The sequence below is a fragment of the Xyrauchen texanus genome, chromosome 24 (genome assembly GCF_025860055.1).
Source record: "Xyrauchen texanus isolate HMW12.3.18 chromosome 24, RBS_HiC_50CHRs, whole genome shotgun sequence".
Taxonomy (NCBI): domain Eukaryota; kingdom Metazoa; phylum Chordata; class Actinopteri; order Cypriniformes; family Catostomidae; genus Xyrauchen; species Xyrauchen texanus.
The window spans coordinates 15829618-15847773 of NC_068299.1; the positions used below are offsets into that span (position 1 = coordinate 15829618).

Here is an 18156-nt window from a genome sequence, read left to right on the forward strand (position 1 = left end):
CCTCAATTGTTCTCTTTGGTACAAAAGAAAATAGAGTCATTAATTACTTTCTATCAGCTGGTCTAAGTGCAAACTGCGATCAATAAGCTGCCGTTTGTTATTTGCTTTGGTGCAGCATGTTTCCCATACTCAAAAGCCCATAGCGCACAGGGACGCTAGTTGACACATGGGACAAAGCCACAGTTTGAGCTGTGGGGAGCTGGGCTGGGTTTAGCTGCTCCAAGTTACATTACAGTTAGAGGAGGTGTAGGTAAGTCCAAGGTTATATCAGCTTATCATGCACCCATTGGACAAGTGTGCATTTTTGTACAATTGTTTTGCATTATGAAAACCATGGTTTTAATGCTGCTTCATTTCAGAGGGATTCACTGTTCATGCAGTGATTTTGTCTAGACTATGTATATTGCATAGCTGTTGTTTCCATCAGTGCTTTCCCTATCCTTGCCTCATATTGATTTCATTGGTACACTTGAGTGTGTTTGTTTTGACATCCCACTGCATTAGCACTCTGGTGCTATGGGAGTACAGCTATGTCAGATCAGATAACCAAAGTCCATAAAACAGGCCTGCCATTGGCTTCCCCCTCTGGAGAGGCCAGTTCAAACAAAACTAAGAACAAGAGACAGTCAAGGGCTTCTTATGGTGAACTTGTCTTTTTAATACATTCACTGTACATATTCAGAATCTGTATTTTTTGAAGTCCTCAGTTATTTCAAAGTAATTATTTATCATTCATAATTCTGCTTGAGATTAAACTAAATACTTGAATTTAGGTGGTTTTAGGATGTGTATGTTTTTAGGGTTGCCTAGTCAGGTGTAACATTCTTTAAGAGAAAAACTCCTGCCTTGATCTCATTAGATAAGACTTTTTGAAAAACAAATGAGGGTTTCATGACCCCCTATAACCCTTGACCTCAAATCACACATCGCCATTTTTATGTATTTGTTTGATCTTATGCTTAGTTGGATGCCCAAGATAATATTTGTCTAATTTTGAGCGGTCCGTCCCTTGGAAGTACTTCAGCAAATTCTGATACTATGTATTTGATTGCAATATGTTGACAAATTGTATTTAATATGCATGCTCAAACACTAGAGATCTGCGTGGTGCACCTTTTGAATAAACTATACTTTGTTTTCTAAGAGAAAATCTCCTAAATATAAAATCTATGGTGTGGCAAGGCTGTGCAGCAACAAAACAAATTAGAAAAAGTCAAGACAATAGGATTAAGAGAGAGAGAGAGAGAGAGAGAGAGAGAGCAAGAGAAGTAGACAGAGAAAGAAAGAGAGAGATGGAGAAAGAGAAGGAGAGAGAGGTGGCGGTAGTGGCAGCGCAACTGGGGCTGTTAGCTTCCTGTTATGTTAAAGCATGTTTAAAGGCTTTTATTAATTCAATTTAGTAGTGCTGAGCAGTGTGCAGGCAGGAAATAGGAACTGCACTTTCTCCCATTTTTCTTTTTTCTTTCTCAGGCTACCGCTGTCAGCATGGGTTTCTTCTCTCGCCTATAACACACATCCTTTACTGTACTCACACCCAGTCCATCATTTAGCACATCGGCCTCATGTGATGCAGCTTTCTGAAATGCATTTAATGAATGCATTTCTCCCTCACTCTCACTCTCTTTCCTTTTAAAATCTGTGTAATGCAGCGCACCATTAATTCTCAGCATCAGAGTTCATAATTGACTTTTCTCTGACACGATTCCTCTTTGAGCGAACCACCCTGTCCTTAGATGTTGTCATGCTGCAGATTTTCGAGGCATCAGTCAGCTGGCTGGGTGGCAGGTCTGCTTGAATGCAGATGTATCGGTGGAGCGAGGGCAAATACCTTTTGTGTCCTTTGATAAGGAGCCCAGTACCTTCTTCTCTGCCAGTTCCGCTCTGCAGCCCCACTCAAATCTGGTCTTTCTTTTTCATACAGAGGCCATCATCATGATGAGATCGGTGGGATGTTCTTATTCGATTTAGACTGAAGCCAATCCATTTCTTGGCTTGGATGTGTTTTATTTCTATTCTTTTTTTTAAAGTAGAATCCATATTGACACAATAGAATCTCACAAGCCATGAAATGGAAGCACAGGCTAAAGCATACTTGCTTTGGGCCAAACTATTTTAGCATGGGGATTTGAAGTGTACTGAGCTCAAAGAAATACTTTCAGATCAGAACAAACAAGCTACAAAGTGAAACTTTTTTGCATTCTTGTACCATGTTGGCACGGGCTGCACAGATGTTATCTCTTTATTGCGGTAACATCAAATAAATATGCCACTAAGCCTGGTAAATCATCCTACTTTAATTTCGTTCTCATATCAACACACATTTGTCCACTCCCATAGCTGATTCAAGTGTCACATTGTGCTTTTTTATATAATTTTTAGTAACAGGCCTTCAATCTAAAGCTCTTTATGTAGTCTGTGTTTGTCTGTCTGGATTTATACTTATACTGTAGAAGAGACTGAGAAGAGAGCTAGGTAACGCCAACCTGCTACGCAGCCAACACAAGCACAGGTGAGAACAAAATAGTGCAGAAATGCATTCTCTATACACGAAGCATGCCTGCGTGTTAGTAATTAACTCAGTTCATTCATTTGTGTCATTTTGTAACAAAGTATTAACTCTGACAAATGAGAAATCCCAAACAGGCTTAATTTCCCTATTTTGCCATTAATGCATTTGGCAAGAGAGGCATTCTATTTTCCATAATGAGATACACAAATAATCTGGCAATGGATTGAAGGGCCTGTGAAGGCAGCAATAAGGTTGAGGCATATACTCTGTGTGCTGGCATAATTGGTATCACTGCTTGCAGACATATAAACCAATCTTTACACAGATAGGGCTGTGTCTCTCTCTTCCCCTTTAGGCTATTTCTTTTGTCTCTTCAATAGCTTGCACATCCATGATAGAGGAAGGAGGTTGCTAATTTGTGAATTAATAGCTTTTCTCTGCAGAATTGCAAATTCTCTTAAATGTCACTATGTTCAACTTGCGAGAAGCTATTGCCACCAAAGAACCAATCTTCTGAGCCTCCCCGCAACCCCTCCCTCCTTCCAACGGTCAGCACCACACCGAACGTCACCCGTATCTAGCGAGCAACATGCTACTTTTAATTTGCAGTAACACATGAAAATGACAGATTAATGATTCTAATGACACCTGTGTCCCTGAACCTCCTCTTACAAAGACCTGGTGTACATAACGCATGTCGCACTAAATTATCTCTATATCACTCTTGCAATGGGGACCTTTTTTTAAAGTGCACTGCCATCATCAAATATATAGGCTGCAGAAACCGTACCTATGTTCCTTAAATCAAGCACTTATGTCTTCAAGAATGAACATCAACTCGTTATGGTTTAAAATGATCCTGATGACTTTTTCCCGAGAATTGGCTGGTTTTAACCTAATTTTACACATTACATGTGTTACATGTGTGTGTGTGTTCAAAAGTGCATCTGCGCAGCTCTTTCTCCACATAGTATTGAATTAGCATATTTTCTGTTATGTCATCATCTAATGAAGGGAAGATTGGCTGTGCCCAGCCAAATAAGGCTCAGGTAGCCCAAGGCTGCTGATCTGCTATGAAATTGAAACCATACACTGGCTGTTTCTCTGCCTCCCTGATGTCTCTGACTGAAATAAGGGCTATGTTTAAATAACACAAAGCTTTTTGACATTTGGCACTGTATCAAATAACCAGCCATGAGGTCTTCATTAGGGACAAGGCATGATATGTGCACCCAGGATTACTGCCTTACAAATGTGTTACTACACCTGGAGAGACCTGTACAAGGTTGAGTGATGCCAAGCAGAAGGCAACACACTGGCAACAACAGGAATATTAACTCCAATCATTATAATAGCAATCATAGAGAAAATAATCCCTACTGAAGCGGCATTAAATTTGATACTGCACACACAAGTAAATTGTGTTTTCACACCTAGTGTTTTATGATGCAATTACACTCAAACCCTGTCATCGACTCTTCACATCCTGTCTGTCCTAATCAAACTAGAAATAACTACCAACACTGGTATTTGGCTTGACAAATCCCCTCTCACTCACTTTATGCCCCTTCTCTGTTTTTAGAAGTAAACGGTCTATGATAGTGACAGCGGAAAATCCCTACTATATTCTCAGTAAGAGCATGCCATGCTATAGCAAATGTGATTTGCCACAGTCACTTTCTCGCAGTCATAATACTATATGATCTAGAGCTCTCTTCATAAAGATATCATTAAGCGTCAATGTGCTCTGTCTCCCCCCCCCCCCCCCACACACACACACCCCCACACACACCCTCACCGAGCACTTGATCAGACTCGAGTGGCTCGTGATTGAGCAAGCAAAGAGAAGGTAGGCTAACAGAACTTACAATATCCTATTTTCCTCCCATCCAAGTGGTTGCCACTCCAGAGAACTAAAGAGATGGAAACATAAAAGAAGCAAGTATCCCTGCTTTGATAAATGTTTTAAGAGATCATTTCCAACCACTTCAACCTCCCTCCCTTTTGACTACAGCACTTTCTGTGTTTCTGTTCGGCCCAGTGCCACATGGATGTTTATTCACTAGCATTCAAAAGGCGATTGTGTGAAGAGCCGATCAGCCATTAGGCCTCAGGCAGTATGCATCCTCTCATTTAGAAAGAAAGAGAGAATGTTGGCATGTACAGGTTGGCAGCTCCCCCTTTTTTTTTTTGCCACTATTTCAGTTTTTCGAACACACAAATGCACAGCTTGAAAAACTTGAAAAGGTCTGTTGTAGAAAATCCTTTAGTTTTAATTGTTTATAAATTCACTTATGATCCATACAATTTTCACGGTCCTACATCAGGTTGTGTTCACATTCTATTAAAAATTCCAGTCTGCTCTAGCACATTTTTTTTGCCATTACCTAATGAATCTCTTGCATTATGTTGCTGATTTAGTTATCTTTAAGTCTGTATTATTTACAAACGCATAAAGCCATAACACTGACTCACTACCTAAGCACAATACTGATATAATTCTGACCGAATGATAGTACCTCATGCTATGTAGGCATATTCTTGTTTGTGCAGGTATTGTATCATCAGATAAAAATTTGCTACAGCCTTGCAAACAGCACAGTAGCAACCGGTTGAAATAGTGCAATCTGCTGTACTACATAAGTCAATTGAGAGTGCTTTTTTACAAAATGCTTTGTCCAGTGCTATCAAAATGCCATCTTCATCTCCCCACACAAATTGGAAATTACATGGGGCTGTATAAAGGCCTAGAAAAGGAGTGAGAGGAGAATAAAAGCAATGGAGAGAAATCCAGTCTCTTACCATCATCCCGTTTTCGCTTTTCACCGTTGGAGCGAGGGATTCCGAGGATGCCATTAATAGAGTAGGACCCCACAGGGTCATTGGAAGCACTTGACACAGGTGGGGAAGCTGTGCTGGGCACTGAAAAAGAGCAAATGAGTTGGTTAACATATATGAATTGCTCTCAAGATCACCTTAAATGAAAATGAATTAACATTGGCCATTATTTATGTCTTTGATATGATGATTTTTCTGTGTATAATCTGCTGTCTCACCTATGGTGTGTCCTGTGGTGAGAGGCGTTCCTGTGCCATCAGAAGATGGATGGAAAGGCTGCTGAACTTTGGTTCGAATTATCCTAAAATATTAAAAGAACATGATCAGTTGCTTTGAACATGCCGTTGGATTGCCATTTTGCGCTAGATCATTTTATGGTAAGCTTTCACATAGACTTATGTGACCCATTGGGTGTGTAAATCTCTAATGTTCTTTTGGGGCCTTTCTATTTAGATGCACTGATTCTGTCACAGATAACCAATTTAAGGGTATTAGACCAATCATGGAGTAGAGTGGGAGCTAGAGCAGAGAGAGTGGATTCAATCAAATGGGATACCATCTTTAGCTATATGATAAAGTCCCACTACCTCCATGATGTGATGTGAGGGAAAGTCTTCATTGCACTTTGGTCTGAATGATCTTGCAAACAAAGCATGAAATCACATCAATTCACCTCAATGATGAGCTTCACTGCCTCGAACTGGCCTCAGTTTTAATAATCTCTCTCTCTCTCTGTCACCCTCTTCTTTATTTGTCTCAATATATATATATATATATATATATATATATATATATATATATATATATATATATATATATCCTCCTCACTGAAGCAAGTGAATATTGCTTGTAGAGTGTGTATACTGACTTCCCATGTCCGACATTTTTTCTAGCACAAACATTCAGGTGTGCAAATGCGGATGAGGCCCTATTGATCAAGACTTCAGGATAAAAAAGTTGGGAGTTTGAGGCAGAGAAGAACAGATGCAAATAGAGGGCCATAAATTATATGTGACATGAAAGCAATATTGTCTCATTGTTTCACAAAAGCCTACAGCATCTGATGTCTTTAATCTGGGATGCACTGTTGAGAAAAGAAGCTGTCATCTTATTCTAGGAACACATTTATACTCGTTGGCTACACATTTTAACATTTGTGAAAACTATAATATGACTGTATATTTCATTAATTAAGAAATCTTAATTCAGTATGTGCTGATTCAGTCATGCTTGCAGGAAGTCAGTCCTCATGGACAAGATTAGATTTTAGTGAACTAACTAAATGTGGAATTAAATTTTTTTTAATTTAACATATATTGTGATGTGGCTAACACAGGCTAGTTAATACCTTTATGAGTAAAAGTGGACTGAGACCTATTTTATTTCTTTGTTTTATATGATTATTTGGTTTGTCCTGCAAACAAAAGGGTAAAATCTACAAGGGCCCTCTTGGACAAACACCCAAGTATTTTATTTGAATTAAAATCTAACCATAACGATCATTTGACCCTGTGACTTGAGCAAGCCACACAAATTCAATAGCTTGGATCCATGTTCTCGCTATCGAATAAGCTATTCGGTACGTGTGAATTAATGACTTGCCAGGGTGCTGAGAATTCCCTGTAGAAATATAAATATATGAATCAATGCTATTGAAAGGACACTTAGGATCCAGGCGATATAAGGGCTCAAAACTGGTTGTGTGCCAGCGACTTCATGCTGTGAGGAGGACACAGAGAACACCCCAGACAGTGTGTAATCTTCAATAATTCATGCAGAGAAAATGTGCTTAAAGCTGGGACATCTAATGTCAACAGAGCAGAGGTCAACCTCTTAAGAGCTGAGTGCATGAGGGTCCTCTGCCTCTGAAGTCTGCTCAGTGGAGAGGGAATACTTTTAGACAGTGTATAAGTACACCTATTTGAAACAGCTCAAGGGTTACAGTTTGACTCGACAACTACAGTCTGTGTTAGCTATGTAGGATATTTTATTTTAAACAAATGTTAAGTTAATGCATTTTTAAGTGACTGCTTTTAACAGCCTTAAAGGTAATATCAATTCATATTTGGTGCAGGTACACTTATATATGTCTTTGTACAATGAATTTAATTTAAAGCACATCCCTCATTGGTGAATATAAAAAATTAGCTTGGAGAGTTCTTCCTAATTTATGTGTTGCTTGAGCACAAATGTTCTATTATACAGAATAATAGGTAATACAATATATTTCAACTACATCCCTATATTAAATTGACACATAAACAAAGGTCCTTACAATTCCCTTTTCTGAGGTGATGACTTGAATATCATTGAAAATAAGGGTTTATTGGCACTGTTCATGTCATTAATGCAAATTTTAGATTTACCGCATACATGTGTTGAGACCTGTTCAAATTGCCCTTTTTTAAGCAGCCATGGTGCATGAAATGATTTTTTCAGCCCCTCTCTCTCCCCAGTTTTTTCTAGGAAATGTCTTGTGCGGGCCGGCCCATGATCTCTCTTCAGCTCATTAAAATGTAATGCTGCTGGCCAGCTCTATGGAACAGTGCCTTCTAACCAAAGTTCATTACTCCTGCTTGCAGGTAGGCCTTTTTCACCTTGTTCTTCCACTCTTCTCAATCCCCCTCCACAACCACCACCACTCTCACTTATCTCACTTGGGATAGATTTTAATGAGAATTAAGGAGGAGAATGATAACTAATTTTAACACAATTTATAATCCTATTTATTTTGGATTTATGTATATATGTAGGTAATGTAAGACTTCATTTGATGTTTGATTGCTTAGGATAGCCCAAGAACCCCTTTGTATTCCTCATTAAGTTTAAGAACAAACTAAAATTGATAAAAAGATCTAAGCACTGTTACACGCCCACTACATTTCAAACAATACAATAAAAATGTAATGCAATATTCATGTTTTTTTTCTGTTTGTAATATTAACAGAAAAATAATCATAATTATAATCGTAACACTAATTTTGAAATTATAGTATTAAATAGAACAAAAACACATTAAGTTAATAATAATCATATTAACAATAATGATAATACTAATTATTATTATAATAGAAATATGTATTATTATTATATAACATCAATTTTTATCAACAGGACCTTGGTTAAAAATACACTACTTTTATTTTATTTTATTTATTTATTTATTTATTAGTATAGTTTATCATTTATTTATTTATTTAGTTGTACATCTTTTAGTACTGCGATGAGATTCCGGGTAAGTAAGAAAGGTCTGGTCGTGTATTTCCCCACTGGATCTGGTTACAGAGTATTGATTGGTTTTCATCGAGACAGATGTGATTTTCGCGGCCTCAACTATAGATCCTCTGCAGGCTGTGGACAGATTTGGGATTGAATTGCATTTGAGACCACCCCGAGAGTAAGAATTAAAAAAGAAAGCAAAGAAAACACATCACCCATGAAATAAGCACGGTAAATTGGAAACGATGCATAAGGATGTTTTATACATATTATTTGCCTGTAACAGGCCTGAAGGATTTCACATAGCTGAGGATATTTTGGCCGTTAGTAGCCTACTAGGATGCGGCGTTTTTTTTTTCTTTACTAAGTTTTCATTCGTAAATGACTCATATAGGCAGGTCTTTCGTTTTGTCAATATGACATCAAGCATTTCACATACATTTTTAAAATTTGAAATATTAACATTTTAATTCCAAATCGCATTTACCTGTTTATAGATGAAACACTTGGTACAGTGTCGTTGTCACACACGCCCTCGGCGAGAAGTCGGTCTCTGATCTCCCAGGCAAACATTGTGGGATTCTGCCGCTTGTATTCTGCGATTTTATCCACAACTTTGGGCGTCGCCACTTTTGGTTTGGAGCCGCCAATAACTCCAGGTTTAATACTGCCGGTTTCATAATATCTGTAAAAAGATGAATGACAATTCGTTATTATATTTAGTTTTTTCTGGCATAGGGGTACAGCGTTTTTTTTTTGCTAGCGTGTGGCATTCTGTAAATGTATAAAAATGAGTGAAAACGGGCTATAAATAGCCGTTTAAAATGGACAATTTGTGATTTTATTAATTTCAATTTCATTTTATCAACTTTGATTTTTCCCCCCACCTCAAATGAGTTTTCAGGGTAAGCATGTACTAATTTTGTATTTTAACAAGTAAATGATATAGGTTGTGCGTCTTTAATCATTAACATTAGTAAGCTGCGCTCAAAAAACGTATCCATTTATCAAAAGGTTTTCTTAGCGACTGATGTTCCATGCACCCCACGATTAATACATGCCACCAACACATATCTCATATTTTCTAAGGAACATTTAAAGTGCAGAATACCTTATAAGATCCTTTTGATAGCTGAAAAATATTTAAAAAAATTCAAAAATCTATAACAGTTCCTAGAAAACATCTCCTTACTCCTTCACAAATAAGTTAAGGTTATAGACCTTTTCACTAAAATGGAAAGACTTTCTCATATGACACATAACAGTACAAACATATTTAATTTACGTAAAGCAATAGCTATTGATTTTTTATTATTTTTCTAAAGGAGTAGGCTATAACTGCGCAAATTTGCTACAAATGTCTTACCTTCCTAGAATTTTGCTGACACAGCCATGGCTGACCCGTAGCTGTCTTGAGATGTCACAAGGTCTGACTCCTTGATGCGCGAGTTCCACGATTCTTTGCCTGACCACGTCAGGTAGGGGTCTGCCATTCACAAACACCCCTCCTAGCTGGTTCACACCGCCGTGCCCTATATGGGATACAACAACACAGATACAAACAGCATAACATTACATACATATAGAAGAAATGCTACATCGTTAACGTTGCTACCACATTGAAGCATAGACAATAATATTATCTATCCTTTTGAGCACTCTCCGCACAGATCGCGCGCGAGCGCACACACACACACACACACACACACACACACACACACACACACACACACACACACACACACACACACACACACACAAGAAGTGTTTGCACAACGACGAACAAGAAGATAGTTATAATGTTTTTTTCTGAGAAATATGTATCAGAAGATCTTCACCTCCTTATTATTTTTCATGCACTACTTCTGTACTATTCGGTTATAATATGCTATTTACCAAATATGAGCGAAAGGGTCACAGGCGGCAGTTTAAAATGTTTTCACATGCTGTAAAAAAATAAAATAAAAATAAGTTGTACCTTGGCCTGTACTTTTAAATTAATAGGTTTATTTTTTTAAATATAAATAATAGTGTATTTTTATCAGCAAAATAGGCCTATAATATTAAAAAGAAATAATAATGATATATTGTCAAATTTAATAATAGGCTAATTGTTGTTCTTTGAGTTGTATAGTACTTTACTAATAGGCAAATATAAAATGCAATATCATATATAACAATGAAATAATCTTTTTTTCTTTATATTTATTTACGAGTGTAAAAATAATAATAAAAATAAATAAAAAACTGGCAATACTGATTAAGTAGTGCTACTGTGCCACTACCTAACCCGCTGCAGTTAGGTAGTATTTTCCTATTCCATTGCAGCCAAACACATGTCGCATAGATTATGTTTCAACCTGTTTAATTTTCCTTGCACAATAATTGTAAATAATTAAAAAGAGCTTTGATAACTCATATTACAACCATGCAGTAGGCTACTGCAAAATAATTAAGAATTAATTATTTAAATTAGACCCAGGCCTTCCGTCATCTTATTACAATACCTTATTTCCATCAAATATCACGCAAGTAACTCCTTTTTATACATTTTTAATGTTATAAATAACAGCAAGATTTTCTCTCCGATTTTTAAAATGTGGAGCAAATTTGTTTTCATTGGAAATTCCTTCAGTCTACAGCAGTGTTTGTTCAAATAGGCTAATATAGCCTAATAGGCTACTTTTAAATTATTCTGGAATTTTCGTGATACTACATGTTAGATATTTCTGGAGATTATGACTTATATTTCTTACAGTAGAAAATGTTTCCATTAAACATGTACTAATATGTTACCTAAGCCTTGGATTTAAAAATAAATAAATAATAGTTGTGTGTAATATGCATGACTCACAAACGTGTAACGCCGGAGAGTTCATATTAAATGATCAATTACGCTAAATATTGTAATCGAAGTTTAGAACAACTTAGTGACCAAAAGGTCGCTGAATAGAATACAAGTAATCACTTACATTCATTTTAGCGAAAGGTAGGCTATAACACATCATCCATAAATGTATTTTATGAGCTTTTGCTGGGTCGCTTGCGGACAGGTTGAATCCTTACTAGTCGCAACTTCATCTAAACGCGGAACAATTTAGACTTACGTCAAACCAGAGATTTTGAATTAAAATAAATAAAATAATTATAATTATATTATACTCACGGTGCATCGCCGAGAAGGGGTCAGCTTTGCAGTGAATATCCATGGGATAGCAAAGAAAGGAAAGATAATCGACTGAGGTCGCCGTCGCGCCTTGATTGTGTAGCTTTAATGGGAATTAATAAAGATCGCTATCCGTTCAAAGCAGAGGGCTTCCGATGCCAGTGTACACAAGAAGTTCTTCAGCGCGCGACGAACTTTATCTCATGTTGTTCAGTCCATTAAATGAAGACACGAGGCTGGTCAGGTGCAGATCATGTCCTGCACTATAGTCTCAAAAATGTTTTACGCAGGAACGTTAGCGTAATCAGTCGTTCAGTTAATATTTGTCAGCTACATATTTAAGGGAACAAGCATTAGCGGCTGCGTCTCCTCCAGTGTCCTCTTGTGAAACTGCAGAGTAAATTCCTCGATATGGAGATTCGTTTCTGGTCAAGTCTGAGGGGTACAGTCAGATTCGTGCGGGGATGACAGGAAAAAACATGGACACGGCGAGTGTCTCTCGGTCCCCCTCTCTTCAAGAATGGGATGTGCCTGATAGAAGCTTTGGGCTGAGACTGAAACCCCTCTTCTCAGTGTGTCTGTTTCTAAAAGCTGCAGTCCACCTCCCCCCTCCTCTTCGTATCCCCCCTCGCATAGAGATGGATGACATGTCAGACAAAGGCAATAGATTCCAACACTTTGTGATTCGCCAACGCAAAAAGCTGGAGCACCAAATGAGGAGGTCTCTTCATCTGACACTTCGGAAGGGGAGGGATGCAAACAGGGAAATGAGGAGAGATGGGTACAAACAAAATAAATAAAAAAATCGAGGAAATTAAAAGACGAGTGGAAAGGAAGCGGTAGCACCAGCGGCCAAGCATCGTCGTATTTCAAAACGGTATATTGTCAAAGTAGGCCTACATGAATCATGTGTGAATCATAATTGGTGACCTAAACGAGACTTAATGTAAAATCTCGCGTATATTGTATATGGATGGGCACAGTGTTACCAAGTTAAGGGCAGTTTAAAAGTCGTTTGCGTGAAGGCTTTCTGATGCAGTTTTCTCAGTTAGGATTTGTCGGTTATTTTCAAATTGTATTCGCAAGGTTAAACCGGCTTTTAGTCATTATTTACTCCCGATTTGCATTTACAAAAATGGCTAGTTTAGAGAATACGAAATACGGAATCAAAACTAGCAGTAGAAATATAACAATACATAATTGTTTTTGATTCTATAACAACCATACTAAGTTTGTCATATAGGCTACATTAGGTTGAAGGAAAAGGATGGCGTCTTGCATGCTGTGTGGACTGTTGTGTTCCAGGTAGCACTATAGATGGCGCTGCTTAGTTTGCTTTATTTTGACTGAGGGACGCATTTGAAGTTTTTTTTTTTTTTGGTAGGTAACTGAAAAAATTATTGATTGTTGATAACAAGTGCTGGACTTACTATTTGTGTTCTCTCAAATTATTTCTGATTGTATTAGTCTGATTTATATGACTTTGGATAAAAGCGTCTGCAAAATGAATACTTTTAAATGTAACTTAGTTGGTTTGTGGTTTGATTAGGTTGTTTTTTTTATAGTTGAGAGTTTATAACTGATTTTTTTTTACATTATAAACCTGTGTAATAATGTCTTAATATGCTGCTAGTTTGTTAAATCAGTGTACAGCATTTGATCTATCTATCTATCTATCTATCTATCTATCTATCTATCTATCTATCTATCTATCTATCTATCTATCTATCTATCTATCTATCTATCTATCTATCTATCTATCTATCTATCGTCACTCGCCCCTTGAAATGCTCTTTTAATGCATCTATGTAAAATGATTATATTTATATTCTAGAATATTTTACACTCCATCGCTGAAGCGGAAGCAATCGATAAAATCCTACGAATTTCCTAAATTAAATGTCTCAAATATTTCTTATTTAAAAAATATATAGACTACATTTTAAACCGACGAAACTCCCATGTATCTTTTTGCGATTCGTAGTTTTGCAGATTATTTTTTGTCATATTATTATTTTCATTCATAAAATAATATATATTTTGTTATTACGATTATTATTCTTGTTTTACAATAGGCTATGTTATTGTTTCTATATGTAATTCACTTCAATCGCATGTACACTAGATTTTAACGTAAGCCCCCTGTTTAAAACTAAAATGTCTGTAATAATTGGAAGGCTTAAAACTGTATGCTCTGACTTTATTGAGAAGGCACTTACATTTATAAAGTGTTCGCACTGTGACCGCTGTAGGTTCGACTAAAAGAACAGGAGGCCATGTTATGTTATGACTCCCGGGCAAATTTGGGGACGATTCTTCTTTTTGTTAGTATTTTTGGAGGGAGCTTCTGGTACAATATGTAACACCATGGGCTGTAATTTCACACTCGACTACACATTTCCCCTAAAGCTGCTTTTATTTCCCCGCAAGACCCCAGCTTTTTACCTCCACACCCCTTTAGTATATTAGTTACTTCCCTTGTTAGATGATTGGAAAACTAATTGCAACCGATCATAGTAGCCTTTGAATACTAAAGGCGAGCTATTGTGACTTTGTCTATGCTACAAAGTAGTATTCTGTGACCTGTCAACGTTTTGCTGTAAATATATATATATATATTTAAATTTTTTTTTTTTTTTTCCTGAAAGAAGAAGGTGTAGTAAATTGCACCGTACCTTTTCTAGTAGGTACAGGTAGTCTACATTTTTAAGTTTGTTATAGAATTATTTACATTTAGTTTGTTCTCCTGATCAACCCTTAATGAACAGAAATGGGTTTTAGAGAAAGATTAAAAAAAGAGATCGAACGTGTCAGAGAGAGAGAGAGAGAGAGAGAGAGAGAGAGAGAGAGAGAGAGAGAGAGAGAGAGAGAGAGAGAGAGAGAGAGATGATAATTGCAAGCGTGGTTAGTGACAATCTAGACGCCACATAATCTTGTAATGCAACTTAAACAGTAATGGACTTCCAATAAGAACGTAAAATTATTTCCATTCCATTTTTCGATAGCCTGTGGGTTTCTTCTTATTCACTGTAATATTGTCAAGTCACCAATCGATAATTTCCACTCCAATAGACCTTACTGTCCACGTCATTTTAGTGTGCTATAGCTATCCATTGCTCATACAACAATATTAACCCATAATGGAATTTTAAGTCCGAGAGGCTTTCTGCGAATTTCAGAAGCATGCTTGTTTTAAAATTGCGTGTTTAGTCGTGTTTTGAATAGTTGGAAAGCCACTGAAAAAAATAAAAAAATCACATATAATCGTAGTTTTTGCCTAATGTGCCTAACTATGTTTCCTTGGAAATGTAGAACGTTTCCATGGCTATTATAAATGAGTTATCACAGATGTAAAGAGCTGTCCGAATATTACAATTATAGTTATATGAATTTATGTATTTATTTATTATAGTATTATTAATAATATTATTGATGTTTACTCTCTAACATTTACACTAATAAATTATGCCAAAAATATGTCAAATATTTTCTTTAAATGTATCCTAAATTGAGTGATCTATCCATTTTAACGACTAACAAAATATCGAAACGTTTTACCACGAAGAGTCAGCAAGTCAATCCACAAATATTTGTCAAAAAATATTCGCTCTAACCGAAACAACAAAACTGTATTCACAACGCCACAGTCATGATATCAGCTGTCTTTTAGATTACCCATTCATGTTTTCTACAGAGTGAACAGATGGACCATCAATTCAGTTCTGTCCACACCATCAGTGATTGATTTTGTACTTGCTTTTAATTTTACCATAATTAATTATATTATTACAAATTTGTATTGATCTTCTCATCCAAAACCAAAATACAAGGTAAATTAGCATATATGCCTACCTGATCTATGTTTTCAATTAAATTAAAGACATATAATAATAACAATAATAATAGTAATAATAATAACAACATTTATTTACATACCACGTGAATACAAGTCTGGTGCACTGGGAGATCCCGCTGTAATACTGATATGGATCACATTGAGCACTTATGTCAACACATGGGCCCGGATAATAACATCATCGTATAATAACATAATCGCAGCAAAAATTAGCACTTTAAATTTATAGAATGGCAAGGCAAATGTCAGACTTTTAACCACATAAATTACTACCGTAAACAATTGAGATCGCAACATTATAGTGCGGTCAATAAAGGTTAGTCGGTGGTCAAGTAAAATGCGTTTGTATGGCTACACCTTCTGTATGTTCTTACCTGAGCTGACTGCGACTCACCCCTACCGCTAGAAAATAAACACGGACACTGTTTGACGAGACAAAAAGAGAGCCCTGGACTTACCTGATCGACCAGAGCCGTGAGCCATGGCTTTTCCCTGTCTAATGGTCCGTTTCGTCGATGCAGCCCACTAGATCTGTCCGGCCTCCTGCGTTCCCTCCTCGGCTGGGCGTCCTGCCTCTCCCCGCTGTTTTTCACAACCTTTGACCGATCATCCAAAACTAAACGGTTTAGACGAAAAAAAAGAAAAAAAAAAAAAAAAAGAAGAAAGGAGAACCTTTGCTCCAACGAACTAGATTGATAAAGGAGGGAAAATAGCAATTAAAGCAAAAAAGCGTTGCAGGTGTTATATAAAAAGAAATAATAAAACGTGTCTGCTGGAAGTAAAGAGGTGATAACATGGAGAAATGCAAAGATGCGCACGCAGACTTTTGCGCTTATAGGACACTCAAAGGTAGGTCATACCGATGAATGTTCATGATGATTTGAAAACATATGCTTATGTCTGCACCTTTCGGCCTGTTGTCAAATGTTCTGATCGTTGACCTCTATGAAGTGTGGGTCAGAAAGTTCGCTTTAAGGCTGTGTGTTGTGATGATAACGGATTCGTGTTGCTCATTGGCTGAACTTTTAGGTGAACCTGTTCTCGGTAGGAGGGTCTCTTTAACTAAATAAACGAGCTAATATGGGATTTCAATCCATGTTATGGTATTGCAATGTCAAATTAAGTGTTAGCCTATTATATAAAGTCGTTTTCACGTGTTACTTTATTCTCTGTTTTTTAAATATAATTTATTTTGATAAATCCTTCTTTTATTCATTTTAGTTATCCTATAGCCTATATAAATTAGTAATAGGCTAACACTTCATTATGGTATTTTAATAAATAATATGAATAAGACAATTTGTCATCTTCATACTTTAAATCACTTAAAATCTGACTATAGGTCCATGATGTATATAATAAAACTGGAAACAGATGCGTGAAAAACACGTGTGCATATTTAATTAACTAGGAATTAAAAAGTTTTCTCTTTCTAGAGTTTTTCCCCCTCTTTTTTTCCAGGTTAAGGCCTTTGGGCATACATTATTGACATTTGCAAACACATTACAAAGGCACACACCGAACCACCCCCACCCCCGCCAGATCACCGATGCCCATGAAAGGTGAAATTCTTTCATACACATGCACTGTTAATTTAATAAAAAGCAATATAGCTGAGTTCGCACGTTTTCTTACAAAGTCGGACTATATAATGATCATATAAACATGATTTTGAATAAACATAACAAAATGTGTTAAATAAGTTTCTAAAGTTTTATAACATTAATTACTATGCTGTTGAGTGGCTATACCTTTTCTTTACCTAAAGGCTTATTTAATTTACAGGTCAATGCAATAAACACCTGTTAACGTTTACATTTATTACTGTACCTGCAATTGCCCAGAATTCATGAATATGCCACATCAATACCTATTTATTAAAGCTTTTAAGCGAGCCTAGATACTGTGGCCACCTTACAGAACGCAGTAATATCCATCACACTCGCCTCCCCAGACTGCAGGACGAAAAAACGAAGGAAAAAAACAAACTTTTCAGTTGAGCAGTCAAAGGTGCTCCCACTGTCACGGAAACATGCCTATGAGCATTTGTTTGGGAAGATAATTGGTTGTATTTCAAACCAATGTAACGTGTCCAACTACAATAACATTCCGTAAAGTTTATCTGCAGTTATTTTTTGCTATTTTAAATATTATATTAGTTATGAATATGCAAAAGGAGTCATTTGATCAAATGCAAATTTTCAAGTGAAAACAACAACAACAACAACAACAACAACATTATTCCTCTTTATATTACAATAGCCTATTTATGTAAATATATGATTGAAATAACATGTAGGGGAATAGACATATGTATCTTGAGAGTATTAGGTCATTCTGTATTGAAAATATGATAACTGCTGCACGTGTTCGTTTCTAATAATCAAAATACAAGCCAAACAAATTAGTCTGATTTAGAACATTGCGCATCCACTGTTTTTTAACCACATTTCTGGAAAACAAAAAGTGTAGCCTGTTCACAGAAAATGTTTGTTAACTAGGCGAAGAAGAGGCAATAATAATTTAATGTACATTTTTGTGGCTTTACCACGCTCTGTCGTTCTTTTG

The 18156-nt window shown here is 36.5% G+C and overlaps 1 protein-coding gene across 13 annotated transcripts in view; it reads right to left on the reverse strand.

Moving 5' to 3' along the window:
• The window catches only part of LOC127617634 (paired box protein Pax-2a), a 32589-nt gene extending 16429 nt beyond the window's left edge, over positions 1–16160 (reverse strand). The window contains exons 1-6 of one of the 13 annotated variants that reach the window (XM_052089632.1): positions 16047–16160; positions 9933–10098; positions 9054–9251; positions 5566–5648; positions 5312–5431; positions 4378–4422 (exon numbers count right to left, since the gene is read on the reverse strand). In XM_052089632.1, the coding sequence (XP_051945592.1) occupies positions 4378–4422; positions 5312–5431; positions 5566–5648; positions 9054–9251; positions 9933–10098; positions 16047–16071 (637 nt within the window). In that variant the 5' untranslated portion in view covers positions 16072–16160. Of the gene's footprint in view, positions 1–4377; positions 4423–5311; positions 5432–5565; positions 5649–9053; positions 9252–9677; positions 9695–9932; positions 10111–11732; positions 12355–16046 lie in introns of those variants that run through there. The other 12 variants (XM_052089631.1, XM_052089635.1, XM_052089634.1 and 9 more) reach the window with 12 other exon arrangements.
• Between the last annotated feature and the right edge of the window lie 1996 nt (positions 16161–18156).